Here is a 20,777-nt window from a genome sequence, read left to right on the forward strand (position 1 = left end):
ACCCCAAATGGGACCTCAACCTTGGGCTACCAGTGCTGCTGGTTTTATATTCATTCCCTACCAATTTTGCTGCTGTTATTCAAAGTGCTGCTGGGTGAGTTCTTTCCTTGCTCTCTGCACCAAATCAAGAATGACCCCTCTGAGGCCAGCCCCGATGGCCTGGTGGTTAACATTCAGCATGCTCCGCTTCGGCACCCCAGACTTGGTTCCCAGGCACAGAACCACATCACTCATCTGTCAGTGGCCATGTTGTGGCAACAGCTCACTTTAAAAAAAAAAAAAAAAATAAAGAGGAAGATTGGCTAGACATGTTAGCTCAGGGTGAATCGTCCTCAGCAAAAAAAAAAAAAAAAAAAAAAGGAGTCACCCATCTAGCATTGAATTTATCGGTTTGCATGGCCAGCCTTGCCCTAGTAAAATGACAGCCTCAACTGATCTGGGAGAGGGCAGGGGAATAGACTCAGGCAAAAAGACTACAGCCTCTCACTATTCTTACTTGATTTTATAGCAGCTGTTCATAAATGCTTTTCAACTTGTTTGCTTTTGATCAGTTTTCATAGCCCCGAAATGGTTGTTTTGACAAATTTGCCTGGGTTTATACTTGTTTGGGGGGAAGATGATTTACTTATATCTTTTCTCTCTCATAGCCTCCTCATTTGGATTTACAATTTTCTTTATTTTGTGTCTGATATTTCACAAAATCTAGCACTGACCCATGATAAGCATGCTCGTCTAACCAGGAATATAAAATAACTCCCTCAATCTGATAAAGCTGTACATATATTGTACCTCTACAATTATATTATATATAGGATAAATTCCCTTCAATGGGAAGAACTCAGTTTACATTTTCTTTAGTCCAGGACTGCTGGTGACAAGTTTTCTTAATTATTGTCTGAAAATACTGTATTTCATTTTGAAAGATATTTTCTCTGCATATAGAATGGGAAGACAGTAGGTAGTTTGTTTTACCTTTGGGTCTGTCATTCAATAATTTTCCGGTTTCCATTGTTTCTGTTGGAAAGTCAATCTTAAGTTGTATTATTATTCTTTTGTTGTTAATGCTTTTTTAAATTCACTTTCATGAATTTTTCTGTGGTTTTCAGCATTATCATTATGATGTATCTTAGTGGTGTTATTTTAATATTTATTGCGTATAATGCTTCTTGAGTGCAGGTCTCAATGTCCTGTCAGTTTGGGACCCATAATGCTGAAAGTGGGTATTATGTTTGAAAAACTGAAAAGGAAATCCAATAAGACTGGTAATTAGATAGACCTTATTTAACTTTTAGGATAGAATAAGCTTGAAATTGATTACGTTTAAGAATCAAAAAAGAGTGAAGGAATCATTACAAAAAAGTGATCAGGCTAGCTAGGAAGTATTTCATAATTATTAAAATGTTTAATTATTACTAACATTGCAGGCAACACTCTCATCTTTTTGGTGTTTCATAATCAATTGCACACATCTTTTTGCAAGCCATCAATTGTTTACTTAAATATTTTTACTTTATTTTTATTTTTTTTTTGTGAGGAGATCAGCCTTGTGCTAACATCCGCCAATCCTCCTCTCCCTTTCTTGCTGAGGAAGACGGCCCTGGGCCAACATCCGTGCCCATCCTCCTCCACTTTACCACCACAGCATGGCCTGCCAAGCAGTACGTCGGTGCGCGCCCGGGATCCGAACCAGCGAACCCCGGGCCGCCGCAGCGGAGCGCGCACACCTAACCGCTTGCGCCACCGGGCCGGCCCCTAAATATTTTTACTTTAGAAATGATATTCTAATACTTCTTTTTATTGGAAACTAATCATTGTCATTTATTGGTAAATTATAGGGATCTGCCATGTGGAAAATTAATATGTAAATATGAAAATGAACTTATAATTAATATTCCAAATGCCACTGCTATTTATAGCAATATAAATGGGCACATCTGTGTTGCATTGGAGTTTCCACATGATTATACAGAGAGCCCAAAGATGTGGGTAAAAACTGGAACTGTTTGTGGTGAAAATAAGGTATGTAGTCTTTTCTTCCCAAATAACTTCCTAACATTTTATGCTATATTTTGAAATGCATATTTAATTTTTCCTTATAATTTAAGTGCACATTTGATTTCAAAAATAGAAAATTTTGAAAATAAGAAAAAATTTAAAAAGCAAAAATATAATCTGCATTCATGCATAGATATTATTATGGATGTTTCATTGGCTATTTAGTACTTTGTGGAAATTATGTATATGCACTGAATAGAGACTTATACTGTTAATTCACTGTATTTTATTAAATTATCTTACATTACACAGAGAGACTTTTAATGTCATGAATTATCTTTTAATATAATTACTTAAATATACCTTTTAAAATAATATATGCTCATTTTAGTGATAAAAATAATAAAGAATGCACAGAGTAAAGCAAAAATCAATCAAGGGCACATATCTGCGATGTAAGTACTCTTTCCATTTTTCATGAACCTTCCATCAACTCTTTATTTATATACATAAATACACACAAAAAAGAATACTTATCTAGCCATATTAAAATAGTCCATCCTTTTATCTGATTTTGCTCTTTTATCATTCCATAGAGTACATATGGATATGTATCAACATTTTCTGTCTTCCCAGATTTTTCCTCTATGAGATATATGCCACTTAGGTATACATACACAAATTCGCAACAAAGCTCAAGCTCAAGTTATTCTCATATCCAAGTTTTAAATGATAAAACTTCTCTGGTTTAGTAAGAAATAAATTACTTATTTAAATCACTTATTGAAGAACAGAGGGAAAGGCAAAATATAACTGACTTGAAAGCAAAAGATATTTTTTTGTGAAAGAGGAGTAAAAATTCCATGTTTTGGTTGTAAAGAGTATAAATGAAATCTCACAATTTTTTACATCTTAATTGTATATCATTATGACTGTATCCATATTTAAAATATATCATTTTATCTGATAATTATGGAGATATTTGCCATACATATTGAAGTCATATTTCAACCTAATTTTACTAATATTCATTTAGAAAATTAGGAAGTAAAAATGGTATATAAAAGAAAAATTGTCACCCTAAATTCTCACATAAAAATTCAATCATTTTAAAAACTTTATAATAAGTTTGCTTTCCTGAAATTCACTTTGCAAAATATTTCCCAAATTATTGCCTAAATTGTCTTTAATTTTTAACTCTCTGTTATTTCTAATGAACCTAACATATCGTCTATACAAGTTAGGAATTGCACAAGAAACAAGAACCACCCAGAATGGCCTAAACAGTTTATGGTTTATTCTTCTTCATCATGTGAAAAAAATTGAGATGATTGTCCATCCAGAGAAGTATGGAGTTCTACCATGTCATCAATGATCCAGACTCAGTCTAGTTTTCAGCAATAGATCCTCTACAGTGATACTCTTCCTTATGTTTTCAAGATGGTTGATGGAATTCCAACTATCTCCACATTTCAAGAAGGATTATTGGAAAGAGCTAAGGGAGAAAAAGGGTGCATGCCATCTTTATTCAGCGCAATTAGTTAACAGGATGAGGGATATCTGGCAGTCACTACTCTGCTACAGTATTCATGACCAACGTGATGCTTTATCAAATAGACTTCTACGTCAGCAGCTTTAAAACATGCTACTGTTCATTATTAAAAAAGCAATACAGGGAGCTGGCCCCATGGCCTAGTGGTTAAGTTCAGTGCACTCCACTTCGGTGGCCTGGGTTCATGGGTTCAGATCCCGGTGCGGACCTACACAACTCATCAGCCATGCTGTGGTGATGACCCACACACAAGATAGAGGAAGATGGGCAAAGATGTTAGCTCAGGGTGAATCTTCTGTGAGCAAAAAGAGGAAGAATGGCAACAGATGTTAGCTCAGGGCAAATCTTCCTCAGTGAAAAAAAAAGCAATACATAATGATGTTGGAGATGTTTCTATTCCAAGGCAGGGAGATAGAGGGGCTGGGTAGAGATCTTGAGAAGTGTTCTCCAACGGTTGATCACAAAACTTTGGCTTCATGTAAATCATATATTTCTATTAGCAAAAGATGAACAAGCTACATGCATATTAGTGCTCTAACAATTTTTATGTATTCTGCAAATTAGAGTGCCACTGTTTTTAAATACTTCATATATAAATGTTCATTTGGATTAGAATAAACATATTGTCACAAGAAATTTCAAAATTCCTTTGTCAACATAGAAATAGCAAGAGATATTGAATCCTATACATATTGTTTCCATTCTCAGATATTAGTGACTAAGTATAAAAAAATAGTTGTACGTATTACCACCTACTTGTACATGGTTAATCCTAAAGGGAATCTAACAACGATTAACTAAGATCTGTATTTAAAAGTCTTGACTTTGAAATTCAAGTGGAAATCATAAGCATAAAAGCTGATGTGAAAATGTTTTGTCAAAAGAAATAAGCACAGGAACTCTTTAAAATATTTCAGGAAGGTCAGGGTAGGAAATATCAATGCATGATGCTGAGGGAGCAACTGAAGGAGTCATAGAAGGATATGATGGAAACAAGAAGTCCCAGACGGTTGCCATCGTTCTCACTACGTAGAATCCTCACATGGCTGACCACAAGGAAATACATGAGGAACATGACATCACCACTGAAAACAGAAATGATAATAATTATGAACACTCCAACACTTTGGTTTTATATTTTTTTCCTTGAATAAAAATTGTGGAAGATTGCAGTATGAAAAGATCTCTAAAATGTGGGCAGAGTAGTATTTATTTGCCTCATCTTCCAGAATGGAAAAGAGAAACTGGCTTCAAGTTGCTCAAACATAAACAACTTGTGTGCTTATATAAAAGAATAAAATCCTGAAGATGTATATGAATCAGTATATCAGACTACTAATGGAAATGAAGCAGATTGTTGGAAGTGACCTGGCTGGGTCTGAAACACTGTACTGACTTTGCCAAATAGGAACTCAGTCATAATCAATTTTAATTGTCAAATGTGTACAGCATTTAAAGCTCTGTTCCTTAGGGTTGCCCCTTTATTTCTTATTTTTAAATATTTTTTTATTATTACTGAATGTATTTAAAATTTTTCAAAACATTTATGTCTGGATTGATTTGACTTATCTTGTGTTTTATTCACATTTAATCCTTGTATTGTGCTTATTAAATAAATATTCTGCTTCCCCACCACCACCCTTTCAACCCTGGAAAATAATTCAATTTGTTCAGACAGTATATTCCTTATATACTACAGAATTCAATATACTATTTTTTAGGTTGCCCTTGCCTGATGTGGGTAACAGTATATACTGTAGTCACAACATGGGTTTAGTGATGTTACCTCTTATCCTAGTCTCTAAAGCCCTGAATATGAAACACATACTATTTTTTGTGGTAAAATATGAATAACAAAATTTACCACTTTAACCATTTTTATGTGTACAGTTCAAAGAGACGAGTACATTCACGTTGCTGTGCAACCATCATCACTATCCATCTCCAGAAAATTTTCATCATCCCAAAGTGAAATTCTGTACCCATTAAACTCTAACTCCCCAATAACCCCTCTTCACAGCCCTTGGTAATCACTATTCCACTGTCTGTCTTTATGAATGTAAATATTCTAGGTACCTCATACAAGTGGAATCATACAATATTTGTCCCTTTGATTCTGGCTTATTTCACCTGGCATAATGTTTTCAAATTCATCCATGTTGTTGCATGTATCAAAATTTCATTCATTTCTAAGGCTGAATAATATTCCATTGCATGTTTATACCGTATGTTGTTTATCCATTCATCCATCAATGGAAATTCGGTTTGTTCCCCCGCATTGGGTGGTGTAAATAATGCTGATATCATTGGTGTTCGCATCTCTGTTCAAATCCCTGCTTTCAATTGTCTTGATTATATACCTAGAGGTAGAATTGCTGGATCATATGGTAATTCTCTTTAATTTTTTGAGGAACTCTCATACTGTTTACCACTAGTTTACATTCCTACCATCAATGCACAAGGGTCACAATTTCTCCACATCCTCACCAATATTTGTTCTTTTCTGTTCTTTTATAATAGCCATTCTAATGGATATAAAATGGTATCTCATTGTCATTTTGATTTTTATTTCTCTGATGATTAGTGATATTGAATATCTCTCCAAATGCTTATTGGACATTTGCATTTCTTCTTTGGATAAATGTCTATTCACCTCCTTTGCCCATTTTTTAAAAATTTAATTGAGTTGTTTTTTGTTGTTGAGTTTTAATTCTTTATATATTCCAGATATTAATCCTTAATCAGATATATGATTCACAAATATTTTCCCTCATTCCATAAGATGCTTTTAACTCTGATGATAGTATCCTTTGATGCACAGTTCTTAATTTAGATGAAATCCAATTTATCTATTTTTTTTCTTTTTTGCCTATGCTTTTTGTGTCATATCCAAGAAATCATTGCCAAATCCAATGTCATGAAGCTTTTTCCCTATTTTTTCTTTTAAGAGTTTTACAGTTTTAGCTCTTCTGCTTAAGTCTAGGATCCATTTTGAGTTAATTTTTGGATATGGTGTAAGGTAAAGTTCAAAATTCATTCATTTGCAGTAGATACTCAGTATTCCAAGCATCATTTGTTGAAAAGACTATCCTTTCCACATTGAATTTCTGTGGCAACATTATTGAAAATCATTTAACCATATATGCAAAACTTTATTTCTGGGCTCTTTATTCTTTTCCACTGGTGTATATGTCTGTCTACTTAGTACTACACTTTTTTTTTTTTTACTGTAGCTTTGTAGTAAGTTTGAAATTAGTAAGTGGGAGTCCAAATTTTGTCTTCTTTTTCAAGATTTCTTTAGCTATTTGTGGTCTTATGAGATTCTATAATGTTTTCTAGGATGAGCTTTTTCTATTTCTTCAGAAAACTTTGGGATTTTATAAGGATTGTGTTGAATCTGCAGGCTGCTTTGGGCAGTATTGACATCGTAACAATATTAAGTCTTCCAGTCTATGAATGTGGGATAGCTTTCCATCAGTTTGTCTTTAATATCTTTCAGCAATGTTTTGTAGTTTTCAGTGTAGAAGTCTTTCACTTACTTTAGTTTATTCCTAAATATTTTTTGATGCTATTGTAAATGAAACTGTTGAGCTAATTCTCTTTTCAGAATGTTCACCCTTAGTGTATAGAAATGCAAGTGATTTTTATGTGTTGATTTTGTATCCTGCAACTTTGCTGAATTTGTTTACTAGTTCAAATAATGTGTATGTCTGTAATTTTCACAGTTTTCTGCATATGAGATCATTCATCTGTGAACAGAGAGAATTTGACTTCTTCCTTTCCAATTTGGATACCTTTTATTTCTTTTTCTTGCTCTAGATAGCATTTCTAATACTATGTTGAATAGAAGTCATGAAAACAGTTGTCCTTGTCTTGTTGCTGATCTTAGAGGAAAACCTTTAAGTTTTCATCATTAAACGTGATGTTAGCTGTGTGTTTTTTATAGATGGCCTTTACTATATTGAGGTTGTTTTCTTCTACTTCTAATCTGTTGGATGTTCTTATCATTAAAAAGTGTTGAACTTTGTCAAATGATTTTTCTGCATCGATTGAGATGGTTGTATGTTTTTTTTCCCTTCATTCTTTTAATGTGGCATATTATATTGATTGATTTTTGTATGTTGAACTATCCGTATATTTCAGGAGTAAATCCCACTTGGTTATGCTGTACAAACTTTTTAATATGCTGCTAAATTCAGTTCACTAGTGTTTTGTTGAGGATATAGTCATGTGCCTCATAATGACATTTTGGTCAATGATGGACCACATATACAACAGTGGTCCCATAAGATTTGTACCATATAGCCTAGGTATGCAGTAGGCTATACCATCTAGTTTTGTATAAGTACACTCTATGATGTTTGCACAATAACTGAATTGCTTAAAAATGTATTTCTTAGAAATATGTTTGCATTAATATTCATTAGCAATATTGGTTTGTAGATTTCCTTTGTTGCAATGTCTTTGTCTTTTATATTAGGGTAATACTGGCCTCATAGAATGTATCTGGAAGTGTTCCCTCCTGTTCAATTTTTTGGAAGAATTTGAGAATTCAGTCTGTTTGCTTCATATGTTTTGTAGCACTGATGTTTGGTACATACAGGTTTATAATCGGCATGTATTCTTGGTGAAGTGATCCCTTATCTATATAAAATGTCCTTTTTTGTCTCTTGTAATAGCAGTTGATGTAAGATCTATTTTGTCCAATATTATTGTAGCCATTTCTGTTCTCTTTTGTTACTATTTGCATGGAATATCTTTCTCCACTCTTTTACTTTCAGCATATTTATGTCATTAGATATCAAATAATTCTCTTGCAGAGAGTATCTTTTAGCGTATAGTTGAGCAATGTTATCCATTCTGCCAATCCATGCCATTTGATTGGGAAATTTGATCCGTTAACATTAATGTAATTACTGATAGAGAAGGACTTGCTTTTATCATTTTATTATTTGTATTTTGTATTTAGTATAGCTTTTTTGTTCCTCATTAGCTCCATTACAACCTTCCTTTAAGTTTAGTTGATGTTTTGGTGTGACACATTTTGTTTCCCTTCTCATTTCCTTTTGTGTATATTCTATAGATATTTTCTTTGTGGTTACCATGGGGTTACATGTAACATCTTAAAGTTATAGCAATCTATTTTTGAATTGATAACAAATTAACTTCAAGCACACACAAAACCTCCACTTCTTTACAGTTTGGTCCTCCACACTTGTTTTTGGTGTCAAAAATTGCATCTTTATATATTATGTACCAATTAACATAGATTTATAATTGTTTATTTTTTATGTATGTCTTTTAAATCTCATAGAAATTTTTAAAATGGAGTTATAAATCAAAATTGCAATAATACTGATTTTTATATTCCTCCATTTATTTAACTTTATCAGAGATCTTTATTTCTGCATATAACTTCTAGTTACAGACTAGCAACCTTTTATTTAACCTGAAGAACTCCTTTTAGTATTTTGTGTAGGCTAGGTCTCATGGTAGTAAGTCCCCTCAGCTTTTTTGTTTGTTTTTTAACCTTGAATATCCTAATTTATTCACCAATTTTGAAAGACACTTTTGCTGGATATAAAATTCTCACTTGGCAGCTTTTATTTTTTTTTTCAGCACTTCAAGTATATATCAGCCCACTGCCTTCTGGCCTCAAAGGTTTCTCTTGAAGAATCTGCTATAATCTTGTTGAGGATCTCATTTGCGTGATGATTCACTTTTCACTTGCTGCTTTCAAGATTCTCTCTTATTCTTTGGCATTTGACAGTTTGATTATAATGTGTCTTGGTATGAGTCTCTTTGTGTTTATCCTACTTGGGATTTGTTGATCTTCTAGGATTTGCAGATCCATGTTTTTCTTTAAATATAGGAAATTTCAGCAGTCATTTTTTCAAATAATCTCCCTGCTCTTTTCCTTTCTCATCACCTTCAGAGACTCTCGTAATATGTATATTGATCTACCTGATGATGTCCCATAAGTCCTTTAGGCTTTGTTCATTTTTTTTTCTTTTTTCTGCCCCTCAGACTAAATAATTTAAAATGCTCTGTCTTCAAGTTCACCAATTCTTTCTTTTGCCTACTCAAATATGTTGAACCCATCTAGTGAATTTTTCTTCTGTTATTGTATTTTTTAGCACCATAAGTTCTTTTGGTTGCTATTTATAATTCCTCTCTCTTTGTTTATATTCTCATTTTGTTCATATACCATTTTCCTGATTTCCTTTCATTCTTTAGCTTTTTCAGCATATTTTGTACAGTTATTTAAAAATGACAATCTGTCACTTTATTGTCTTTCTTTGGACCATATTTTTCGTTTTCTTTTTATACTTTGTGATTTTTCTCTTTTTTTGAAAATTGGACATCCAAAAAAATAGCCACTTCTCCTAGTGTTTGCAGACTGGCTCTGTGCTGGTGCAGTTCTTTACTAATTTGTTGGGTGTACTCTGAGACTTGATATCAGCCCAAGGAGGAAGCTTGTGGTCTTCTGAGGTCTTTTGTGTGTATGCATCTTTCCTGGGCCTCTATGTGGCTTTTTAGATTCCCCACATACATGGATGTTTTTAAATGTCTTATTTTTCCAAATAGTTTCATTGCAGTGTCTCTTTGGGGCCTTACATGATTTACTGTATATCTTCACCCATAATCTCTTGCCCCAGATATCTGCAAATCTTAGTCTCCCTGCAGGTTTTCTGGGCAGTGTCCATTGCTTCTCCGCATTGGATATCTGAGTTAGGTGAAACAGAGACCAATCCTTTAGGCAGATCCCAGACCGGATATAATGTTGAATATAAGATCTTGTCTGCTTCCTTCAGTTCAAGGGATGAAATTGCAAACTGAGCTGTTGCCTCCTCCAGATCAAAACCCTGACATGCTGGGCAAAGAGTGGAGCAAGGATAAGCAAAAAGGCCACAAAATTTTCTACCATTTTGAATGCAACTTTTTCTTGATTGGGCATTTGCTTGGTTGCTGTAGACCTTTGACTGCTTCCAGAGCTCCTATATGTTATTTCAGCCAAATTTTCTTCTTTTTCTTCTTTTTAAAAGTATCTCCAAGGAAGAACAGGACTTGGGGCTTTCTGGTGCAGCATTTTGCTGATGTCACTTTCCAGATTATTTTTTCTGGATTTGGTACAACCAAATCTGTCACTGGTGTAGGGTGCACGTGATCATTTAAATCCTACATACTTGGTCACTGAAGGCCATGAAAGGAATTCTGGCTTCAGTTTTTGCTTAATTTTGTGGAATCACATTGTCTTACATTTTCTGAGTCTAAAAACAATTTTTGCCTTATGTACAGTACCACTATGTGTGTTTTTTTAAATATATATGTATTTTTTTATTCACCATTTTAGGTTCTCCCTATAAGAAAGTTTCTACAGAAACCTATTCTGCCCTGGTGACAGGAATAGGAAGCTGCATTATCTTTCTTATCTCAAAATGAATTAAAAAATTTGTTTCAGAGAGTTTGGTGAAGTACCATTGTTTTCTTTCTTTTTTTTTTTTTTGTGAGGAAGATCAGCCCTGAGCTAACATCCGATGCCAATCCTCCTCCTTTTGCTGAGGAAGATTGGCCCTGGGCTAACATCCGTGCCCATCTTCCTCTACTTTACATGGGATGCTGCTACAGCATGGCTTGACAAGTAGTGTGTCAGTGCGCGACCAGGATCCGAACCTGAGAACCCCAGGCCGCTGAATTGGAGCACGTGCACTTAACCACTGCACCACCGGACCAGCCTCTGAAGAACCATTATTTTCTTTACATTATTCCTGTATGGTGATAAATAGCTTCTGTGGTTTTGTGGCTAGATTCCTAGTTTGGATGGTGTTTCGCCCTAGCCTTCCTGCATGGTGCAACTGAAGTAGACATGTTAAAGAAGAGAAAAAAATTCCATTGCACAAAAAGAATACCAACAATTCCTTCTCAACTTCTTTTTCTCTGGCTCAAAGAATTTATTTTTTATTTATTTATTTTTTTGTTGAGGAAGATTCACCGTGAGCTAACATTTGTGCCAGTTCTTCCTCTATTTTGTATGTGGGTCATCACCACAGCATAACCCCGATGAGTGGTGCAGGTCCACGCCTGGGAACCAAACCTGGGCTGCCAAAGCAGAGCACGCCAAACTCAACCAGCAGGCCACAGGGTTGGTCCCACATATTATTTAATGGTTCTGAGAATTGGGTTTATCTTCTTCTGGACAACAGCTCTGCAAATTATGTATCTAACTTCTCTGCCTGAGTTCCAGTTAGGTATTAAGGCATCATTCTAACAGAACAGACACATTCTAACTACAGCAGCACTAGTCTGGATCCAGAGCTAGAGCTTTTGTACTGTTACCACAACCACTCAGATAACCTGACCGCCTATTTATCATCACTGTATTTCCTCCTGAATCTTTTTTTTTTTTTAATTTTTTGTTTATTGCAGTAACATTGGTTTTTAACATTGTAAAAATTTCAGGTGTACATCATTGTACTTCTATTTCTGCATGGACTACATCATGTTCACCACCAAAATACTAATTACAACCCATCACCACACACATGTACCGAATTATCCCTTTCACCCTCCTCCCTCCCCCCTTCCCCTCTGGTAACCACCAATCCAATCTCTGTCCCTATGTGTTTGTTTATTGTTGTTATTATCTACTACTTAATGAAGGAAATCATACGGCATTTGACCTTCTCCCTCTGACTTATTTCACTTTGCATTATACCCTCAATGTCCATCCATGAATCTTAAATAGAGGTATACATTGCCATAATTATCAGATACCATTAATAATGTATTTTTCCACATTCAGTAATGTTTAACAAAACATATGAGGGCAGATTTACAGATTTACTCTCTGACTATAAAAATTAGTATATTATGATCATATATTTTCAAGAGGAAAGAATTCCAAAGAATTATTGACAATATTATTTAGAAAAATATTTTTACGAAAATAATATTTCCAATGACATGTTTTTGGTTTATCATCAGTCACTCTGAACCTATGAGTGCAGTAAACATTTTTTAAAATTTGAAGCATAATATTATTTGATATTACAAGTTGAAAGAAGTCTCAAAAAATAATATTTCTAAACTTCTGAGCTTTATGCTTAGCTTTCCCTCTCTCAGTTAATTTTGCCACCACCAAGAGAATTAGATAAGCCAGAAACCTTGATGTCATTGACCCATCTGTCTTTTCATCCTCCATCACTAAACTTAGGTGGATTCAACTTTTTAACTATATCTCAAATACAACCACTTATTTCCATCTACACCACTACTGCTCAGTTTCACTCTATGGTTACCATTTTCCTGGACTGTTGTAACGACATTCTAATTTGTATCCTTACATTTTCTCTTGCCCTTTCCATCCTCTTTTCCAAAACCTACTTTTATCAGCTTTTCATCTTCCAATTAAATCTCTAAATACAACCACTTGCTTGTAGGATATAAACCAATTCTCTGGTTAAGATTGTAAGACCCTACACAATACTGCCATAACAACTTCTGTCATATCACATTTAGCTTTCTTATTTGTGTGTTTCTATATATTTTGCTACAATATGAGCAATATGAGATTTTTGTTTTTGACGGCTATGTTCTCAGGGCCAGGCACATTGTAGGACTCCAATATTTAGTAATAAATGAGTTAATGGCTATTTTTTGCATAACAGCTACACTGCTCTTAATAAAAATCTCATAATTTATTCCAATGTAGGGTCATTTTAAATATTATTTCTTTTCCTATACGTACTATGTTTTTCATTTCTATGCTTGATTAAGTCCTGTTCCGCATCAGAGATCAGTAAGAATGTTTTACTGTTCTCATGTTAGATAAACTCCCTGTATTTTATTCTTTAATAAAACTATTTTTTATTACAGTATTTATCACATATTTATCTTTGCTTTTATTTATTTCATGTCTGTACCTCCTATCCCAATATAAAAAAGGAAGATGCTTTTATGGTTTTGTTTACTCTCAGATAATTAGAGTCTCATCTAGTGCTGGCAATACAGTTGCAGTATAAATTAATCACTTATTGTTAGTATATTAATATTTATTGTTAAATGAATACCTCATATCCATATAATATGAAATCTTTTAAATTAAATGCCAAATACAGATGGCATTTCAGTTAACTTACTTTAGCTTATTCTCATTTTAGGTTTGCAAGAATAAGGAATGTGTAGATGCTGGATACTTGAATTATGACTGTACTCCAGGAAAATGCAGCAATCACGGTGTAAGTATCAATACTCTGAGGGAAGAATAGAAGTTATTGACAGTGATCCTAGGAAAGCAAACACACAGCTAAATACATAGACACACACACACACACACACACACATTCATATACTCATAAACCACATAAGAAAACCATTTTTATCTGATGTAAGTATTATTTTAAAATTCTCCTTGAATACAAATATTTATAGCTACTTATAAAGTGGTATTTCTCTTGGTTTCAGACATGCAATAATAAAAAGAACTGTCACTGTAACCCTACATTTTTACCTCCAAATTGTGAAAATGTAGATGAATCATGGCCTGGTGGGAGTGTTGACAGTGGCAATTATCCACCTGGACCAAGAGCTCTCATACCCCCTTATGGTAAGTGTTAATATTAAATTGAAAACATACTTAAAATAACATTTTAATTTATTAAATTAAATAAAATAGATAATACTTTGTCGACGTATTTATATTTATATTATGTTTGGACATCAAATAATAAACCACACATGGCTATTTAATTTATGTTTTACTTCCAGAGAGTAATATATTTTAACATATGTAACTAATAAATATGTCAGTGAGGGCCCAAGCAGCAAAATAGAAATAACTTTACTCCTTCATACAGAAAGAATTCAATATAAGACATCAGGTAACACATAATGGCAGAGATAAAAGCCAATGAGCGAATAGTGAAGCAACCCAGAAATTAGCAGCAGGGAATCTACCACCACTTCTTAGCGCTGGAAGGACAATAAAAGGAGACGGTATTACTAGAATCAGAATCTGAGTCAGCTAACATGACACATAACTATGTACAGGGCTACATACTAGGCTCTAGAGCACAGGAAAAGATACTGTCCATCACGAAGTAGAGGTATAGAACAAACAGAGCCATTACTGGAGACGCTGGAGAGGAAGTGGGTAAATACCATAGCTATTTCACTCTTCTGACCCTCCAAATTTTATCCAATGATTTCCATTGGCCAAATCTAACTAGAGGAGAGAAGGTCGAGGAGCTTGGGGAACATAGTTTCCCATAATTTTTTGCTCAAAATAGAGAGAGATTTTAGAGCAACCATCATATCCAGTGATGCTTAGGGCCAGACTTTCTTTGTATAAAAACCTAAATTTACAGATAATTAAAGCAAGTTTTTCTTCAGATTTTGAGTGAAAGGTTGTTATTTACATTTCCACATTCATTCTAGTGTTTGAAATATTATATTTAAGGCCATATGGTAATAGATGCTAAGTTAAAAACATTATAACATATTTAATGCATTATCAAGCCATTTCCGTTTTAGTAGTAACAATTATCTTGCAATAGTTTATCTTCAAATCGACTGCAATTTATTGCTTATGTCTATACACACACATGCCATTTCCCCAATGAGCAGAGGAGACTACTCCTTTCCTAGAACCCAGGTTTGTGTTAGTGATATGATTGATCAATAAAATGTACAGAAGTGAAGTTCTGGGACTTCTGCGGTTTTCCAGCAGATTCTGACAGGGTCTTTTAGAATACTAATTCTTGGAACTCTCATTATTATAATATTTGTTCTATTGAAAATCTTTTGCTCTGTATAAGATTTGACTACACTGAGACACAAAATATACAACCATGCAAATAAGCCCTCCACCAAATTCATGACCCACAAAATGAACAAAATTAAATAATTGTATTGTTAATAAATTTGGGGGTAGTTTCTTGCACCTATCTCTATTTTCTCTCTTTCTATATATAATAGAAAACAACACAATTTGGTAACCAGATGGTGTATTTATATAACAAGAATCTAAAACATGTGGCATTAGCTTTGGAATTGGATGGTATGTGGAAGGTAGAAAGACCTCTAGGAAACTGTTGAAGACTATTAGTATATATTGAATTTGTCTTTAGAAAACTATTGGTGAGCTGTTCAAAGACACCTTAAGAACATGTTATTAGAAGTTGGAGAAATGTGGATATTTATTATGAAGTGGTGAATTGTTTGGCATTACTGCTGCCTATGGTAATGTGAAAAATAGAATTCATGCTTCTGATTGGCAAGATTTCCAGGTAGATTGTAATTATTTCCAGGTAGGTGACTTAAGTTACCTATGATAAAATATAAGAAGACAATAATAATTAAAAGAAATAAAATAATTTAATAAAAAGCACAGTGGCATAGTGGTTAAGTTTGTGCATTCAGCTTTGGCAGCCTGGGGTTCACAGGTTCTGATCCTTGGCATGGACCTATGCACTGCTTACCAAGCCATGCTGTGGCAGGCATCCCACATATAAAGTAGAGGAAGATGGAAATGCGTGTTAGCTCAGGGCCAATCTTCCTCAGCAGAAAGAGGAGGATTTGCAACAGATGTTAGCTGAGGGCTAATCTTCCTCACCAAAAAAAAAAACCAAACAAACAAAAAATTAATGAAGTTAAATAAAAGAACAGTTCAATTTTTAAATGAAATGTAAGCAAATATAAAAGAGCTAGGAATTTTTTTTTTTTTGGTTTGAAAAATATAACTAATTCTCATTCCTGGACTCTTCCAGCAAAATGTTCTTAAAGTAGGAAATGACTAACAGCTAAATTTGAGATATTGAGCAATAAAATTTGATCTCAGTCAAGCATGTGACTGTAAACTCATTTGTTAAAACCTCAGAAAAACTTAAATTGATGCCTCTTAGACACCTTCATCTGTATGAAAGGCCTTCTAACTATTGTATTGGAATGCTTTAAAACTCTCAAAAAACAAGGCTGCCGAGAATCTTAAATAGGCTCTTTTATAGCAGCCTCACCAGGACCCAATATAGAAAAAGGCTTATGTCAAAGATATTTGTGAGTGTGGCCTTTGTTTAATGGGGTGTATTTTTTATTTCATACATAAGAAATCCACACATTTTTGAAGGAATTATATCAGCTCAGACTGAAAGTGGTCAAGATAGTACATATACACTTTTAGTCCTGATCAATTATGGGCAAGAAGCAGGCTGATAAATCTACTCATATGTAAAAAGAGCTATTCCTTATAGAAAAAGAAAAGGAATTATAAATCAAAAGGCATAACCAAGAAACCAGAATTCAAAACTTCTTTGATTTGTGGGTTTATGGTTTTTAAAAATAACCACCAACAAAAATAACCAAAAAAAGTAAAGATCTAGATGATTTCATAGGTTAATTCCACCAAATTTTTGAAAGGAAGAAATACCATTTTAAAAAACAGTGCTGGGAGGGATTCCTATCACTGAACTGTATGAGGAAAACATAACCCTGATGCCAAATCCAGACAAGGAAGTTAACAAAGAAAAAATTATAGAACAATATCTTTAACGAACTTAGATGTAAACATTCTCAACAAAATATTATCTCCTTTTACGTAGCTACCTATATTACGAGGATAATAATCCATACTAATTGGGATTTATCCTAGGAATGCAAGACTTTTTTATCATTTGAAAATCAATCAGTGCAATTCACCAAAACAAATTTTTTTTAAAAAAGTATCATTCTCTCATTTGATGCAAAAAAATCATTTGACAAAATTCAACACAACAAAATTTTAACAAAGCAACCAACTACTAACAGAAGTAGTAATCAATCTGATAAAAAGCATCAACAAAGGGCCAGCCCAGTGGCACGGTGGTTAAGTGCGTGAGCTCTGCTTCGGCAGCCCGGGGTTCACAAGTTCAGATCCTGGGCACACACTGACGCACCGCTTGTCAAGCCATGTGGTGGCAGTATCCTATACAAAGTAGAGGAAGATGGGCCTGGATGTTAGTCCAGGGCCAATCTTCCTCAGCAAAAAAGGGGAGGATTGGCATTGGATGTTAGCTCAGGGCTAGTCTTCCTCACACACACACACAAAAAGCATCAACAAAATACACAGCTAATATATCTTATGATGAAATAAATTGTTTTTCCTCCCAAAGTTGGGAGCAATGCAATAACCTCTGTTCTCATGATGTCTATTCAACCTTTTACCATAAGTTCTAGCCAGTGCAGTAATGAAAGAACAAGAGAGCAGGAGCATCAGGATTAGAATGGATGAAGCAAGACTGCAGATGATATGATTAATTACATAGAAAATCCTAATGAATCTACAAAAACACTGCTAGAAATAATAAATATCTTTTGAAAGTTAAAAGGAAACAATGTTCACAAGTAAGTAGTATTACTATATAACAGCAGCAGTAAATGGAAATCTACTTAAAATCAGTACCATTTATAATACTATCAAAATATAAAATATTAGGAATAAATTTAACAAAATATGTGCAAGACCGTTACACTGAAACTAAAACAAAAATGCAGGTAGATGTTAAACATACAAATAAATGGAGAAATATGCCATGTTCACCTATGGAAAAGTTTATTATTGCTAAGATGTCAATTCTCACCAAATTAAATCTATAGATTAAAAAACTCAATCATAAAAGCATGTAACTATTTAGATATTGACAATTTGATTCTAAAATATACACAAAAATTCTTACAATAGCCAAACAACCCTGAAAAAGGATAACAAAGAGGGACAACTTAGTCTGTTTGCCTTATATTGAATTTAGTGTAGTATAGATTTAGTAATAGTTACATAAATCAAGACAGTGTGGCATTGGTAAAAGATAGATATACAAAGAGATCAATGGAATGGAATAGGGTGTCTAGAAATATAACCATTAATATATGGTCAATCAATTTTTCAAGAAAACTACAAAGAAAGTTCAATGGGGAAGGAAAGTCAGTTCAAAACATTATACTGTAACAACTGGATATCCACATAAGACCAAATTAACCTCAAAATCTCAACTTACTTAACAATTCATATGGGACAGATCATAAATCTAAATGTAGAAACTAAAATTATCTATCTTCTTGAAAGAAACATAGGGAGATTTCTACATGACCTTGGAATAGGCAATAATTTCTTAGATAAGACGTCAAAATACATATGAATGCAATAAAAGAAAAGATAATTTGGACTTTGTTAAAATTTTATTATATGTACAGTATTTCTTACTAAAAGAGTATTGAGGCAAAAATCAATTCTTACTGGGATCACACTCTAATTGTTTTCATCTATAATATCAGACAGTTCTGAAAAGACACTACTTGTAATAGAAGGTTCTCAATAAAAAAATAATGGGATAGGACTATTATGTAAGAGTCAGAAGAGTCTCTTTGGGCACTTATGCTGTCAACTTATCTACTTCATATAGAAATATGAAAATTATTAAATTGTTTAAAATTTTTATTCTAATATTCATAATAAAGTATAGAAATGTCTTTGCTACATTCTTGGTAATTGCTTTCAAATCACTGGTGTTTTCTCTCCTAGAAAGGCGCTTTATTGCGAATGCTTACCATCCCAAAGCTACAAGATGGCCATTTTTCTTACTCATTCCTTTTTGCATTGTTCTTTGTGTACTGATTGTTGCACTGGTAAAAGTTTATTTCCAAAGAAAAAAATGGAGAACTGAGGAGTATACAAGCGATGAGTATATTGGTTTCATATTTAAGATTCTTTACTTTTATGATTTGTTGGCATACATATAACATTAATAAATAAAATCATGATGATGTAACTAGTAATAATTTAGATTTAATTCTTATCTTTATATGGAAATTTAATACTTAATATATTAATGATTAATATAATGAATAATAAACAGAACTTTTTTAAAAGGTCCACAATTTTAATATTAGAACAACTTGGACTCTGTTCAGGGTAAAATTAAATGGAAACGATATCTAGTTGATGTTTATCTACCTCCTTTTATTATTTGATCCTAATTATTAAATATGTATTAAGTACTATTACTTTACTTTTTAATATTTATATATTTCAAAAAATTTGCATACATTATTTTATTAAAAGGTAGCAGGAAAATCCAGGAAAGTAATTAGCCTTTTATGCAGGTAAATAAATTGAGAGATAGGCAGCCAGAATTTGAAAAGTTTAAAAATTAATATGTAATGGTAAGACAAAAATTTAGATTATAGCCATAGCCAATCCAATGAAAAAATAAAACAATTTTCCATTTAAAAAACCTTATAAATATCTGAAAATATCCATCAAGAATAGAAATAAATATTAAAATTGGTTTACTTCTCATAAGAGAAATTGCTATAAAATAATGTCTGCCTTTGAGTTTTATATCTGTGCCCTTTATTTTACTTAAAATGAATTTATTTTATCAAAATATTTAAAGTTGATAAAATAATATAAATTAAAATGGAATATATTTCATAGAAATATTTTGAAAAATTTATGTAAAATTCTGAAATAATATGCAGTGCATAAAATAGTTAACACAATTCAGTTAATAGTTAAACGTATTAAGGGAATTTTCTTATATTGGATAACTTTATTGTGGAAAAACTGATATCAAATATCTTTAGGAGAAAAGGTAGCTAGTAAAATTAGTAAAACTAAGTAGAGCAGAAGAATGGAAAAAAAAGTTTAAAGCTATTTATCTAATAATGTTATGATTATGAAAATGATCTGAGTACATTTTTAGGTAAATTTATATTACTGGGCTTTTTCTCATGTTAGTCTTGATTACCAGCTAAGAAATGTTCTAAGTGGTAAGATATTCTCAAGTAGTGGCTGTTCCCAGATCTCAGATAAGAATCCAAGCTGTTTAAATACTGATAGTACAGAGTTTCATAGAACAATCTTGAAGAAAATATAATTTTGAGTGATTATTTTTATTTTTAAACATACAGGCAACTTGAAAGTGAGAGTGAACCCAAAGAGTAGCCTGGAAAACAGAGAATCTATGAGACCACAGTGAGTATCAAATATTTTAAGAATGAGAGGGAAGGACAGAGAAACAGAAAAATTTTGCATTAGATAAATATAAATAATATAAATATATATTAAATGATGATAGTCATATAGCTGCATATAATAAAAATTAAATTAGAGAATATTTTTCAATATTGTAAGCTATATCATAGACATAGTAAACTATAAGTGACATTTCAATTTATCATTTAAAAAATTTCTTGCAGT

At 32.9% G+C, this 20,777-nt stretch overlaps 1 protein-coding gene across 1 annotated transcript in view; it reads left to right on the forward strand.

Moving 5' to 3' along the window:
- Positions 1-20,522, forward strand: part of ADAM2 (ADAM metallopeptidase domain 2) — a 141,110-nt gene extending 120,588 nt beyond the window's left edge. The window contains exons 16-20 of the mRNA XM_058525401.1: positions 1,836-2,019; positions 13,708-13,785; positions 14,012-14,153; positions 19,098-19,257; positions 20,489-20,522. Coding sequence (XP_058381384.1) covers positions 1,836-2,019; positions 13,708-13,785; positions 14,012-14,153; positions 19,098-19,257; positions 20,489-20,522 — 598 coding nt within the window. The remainder of the gene's footprint in view (positions 1-1,835; positions 2,020-13,707; positions 13,786-14,011; positions 14,154-19,097; positions 19,258-20,488) is intronic.
- The last annotated feature ends 255 nt before the right edge of the window (positions 20,523-20,777 follow it).

Source organism: Diceros bicornis, chromosome 29 (genome assembly GCF_020826845.1).
Source record: "Diceros bicornis minor isolate mBicDic1 chromosome 29, mDicBic1.mat.cur, whole genome shotgun sequence".
NCBI lineage: Eukaryota > Metazoa > Chordata > Mammalia > Perissodactyla > Rhinocerotidae > Diceros > Diceros bicornis.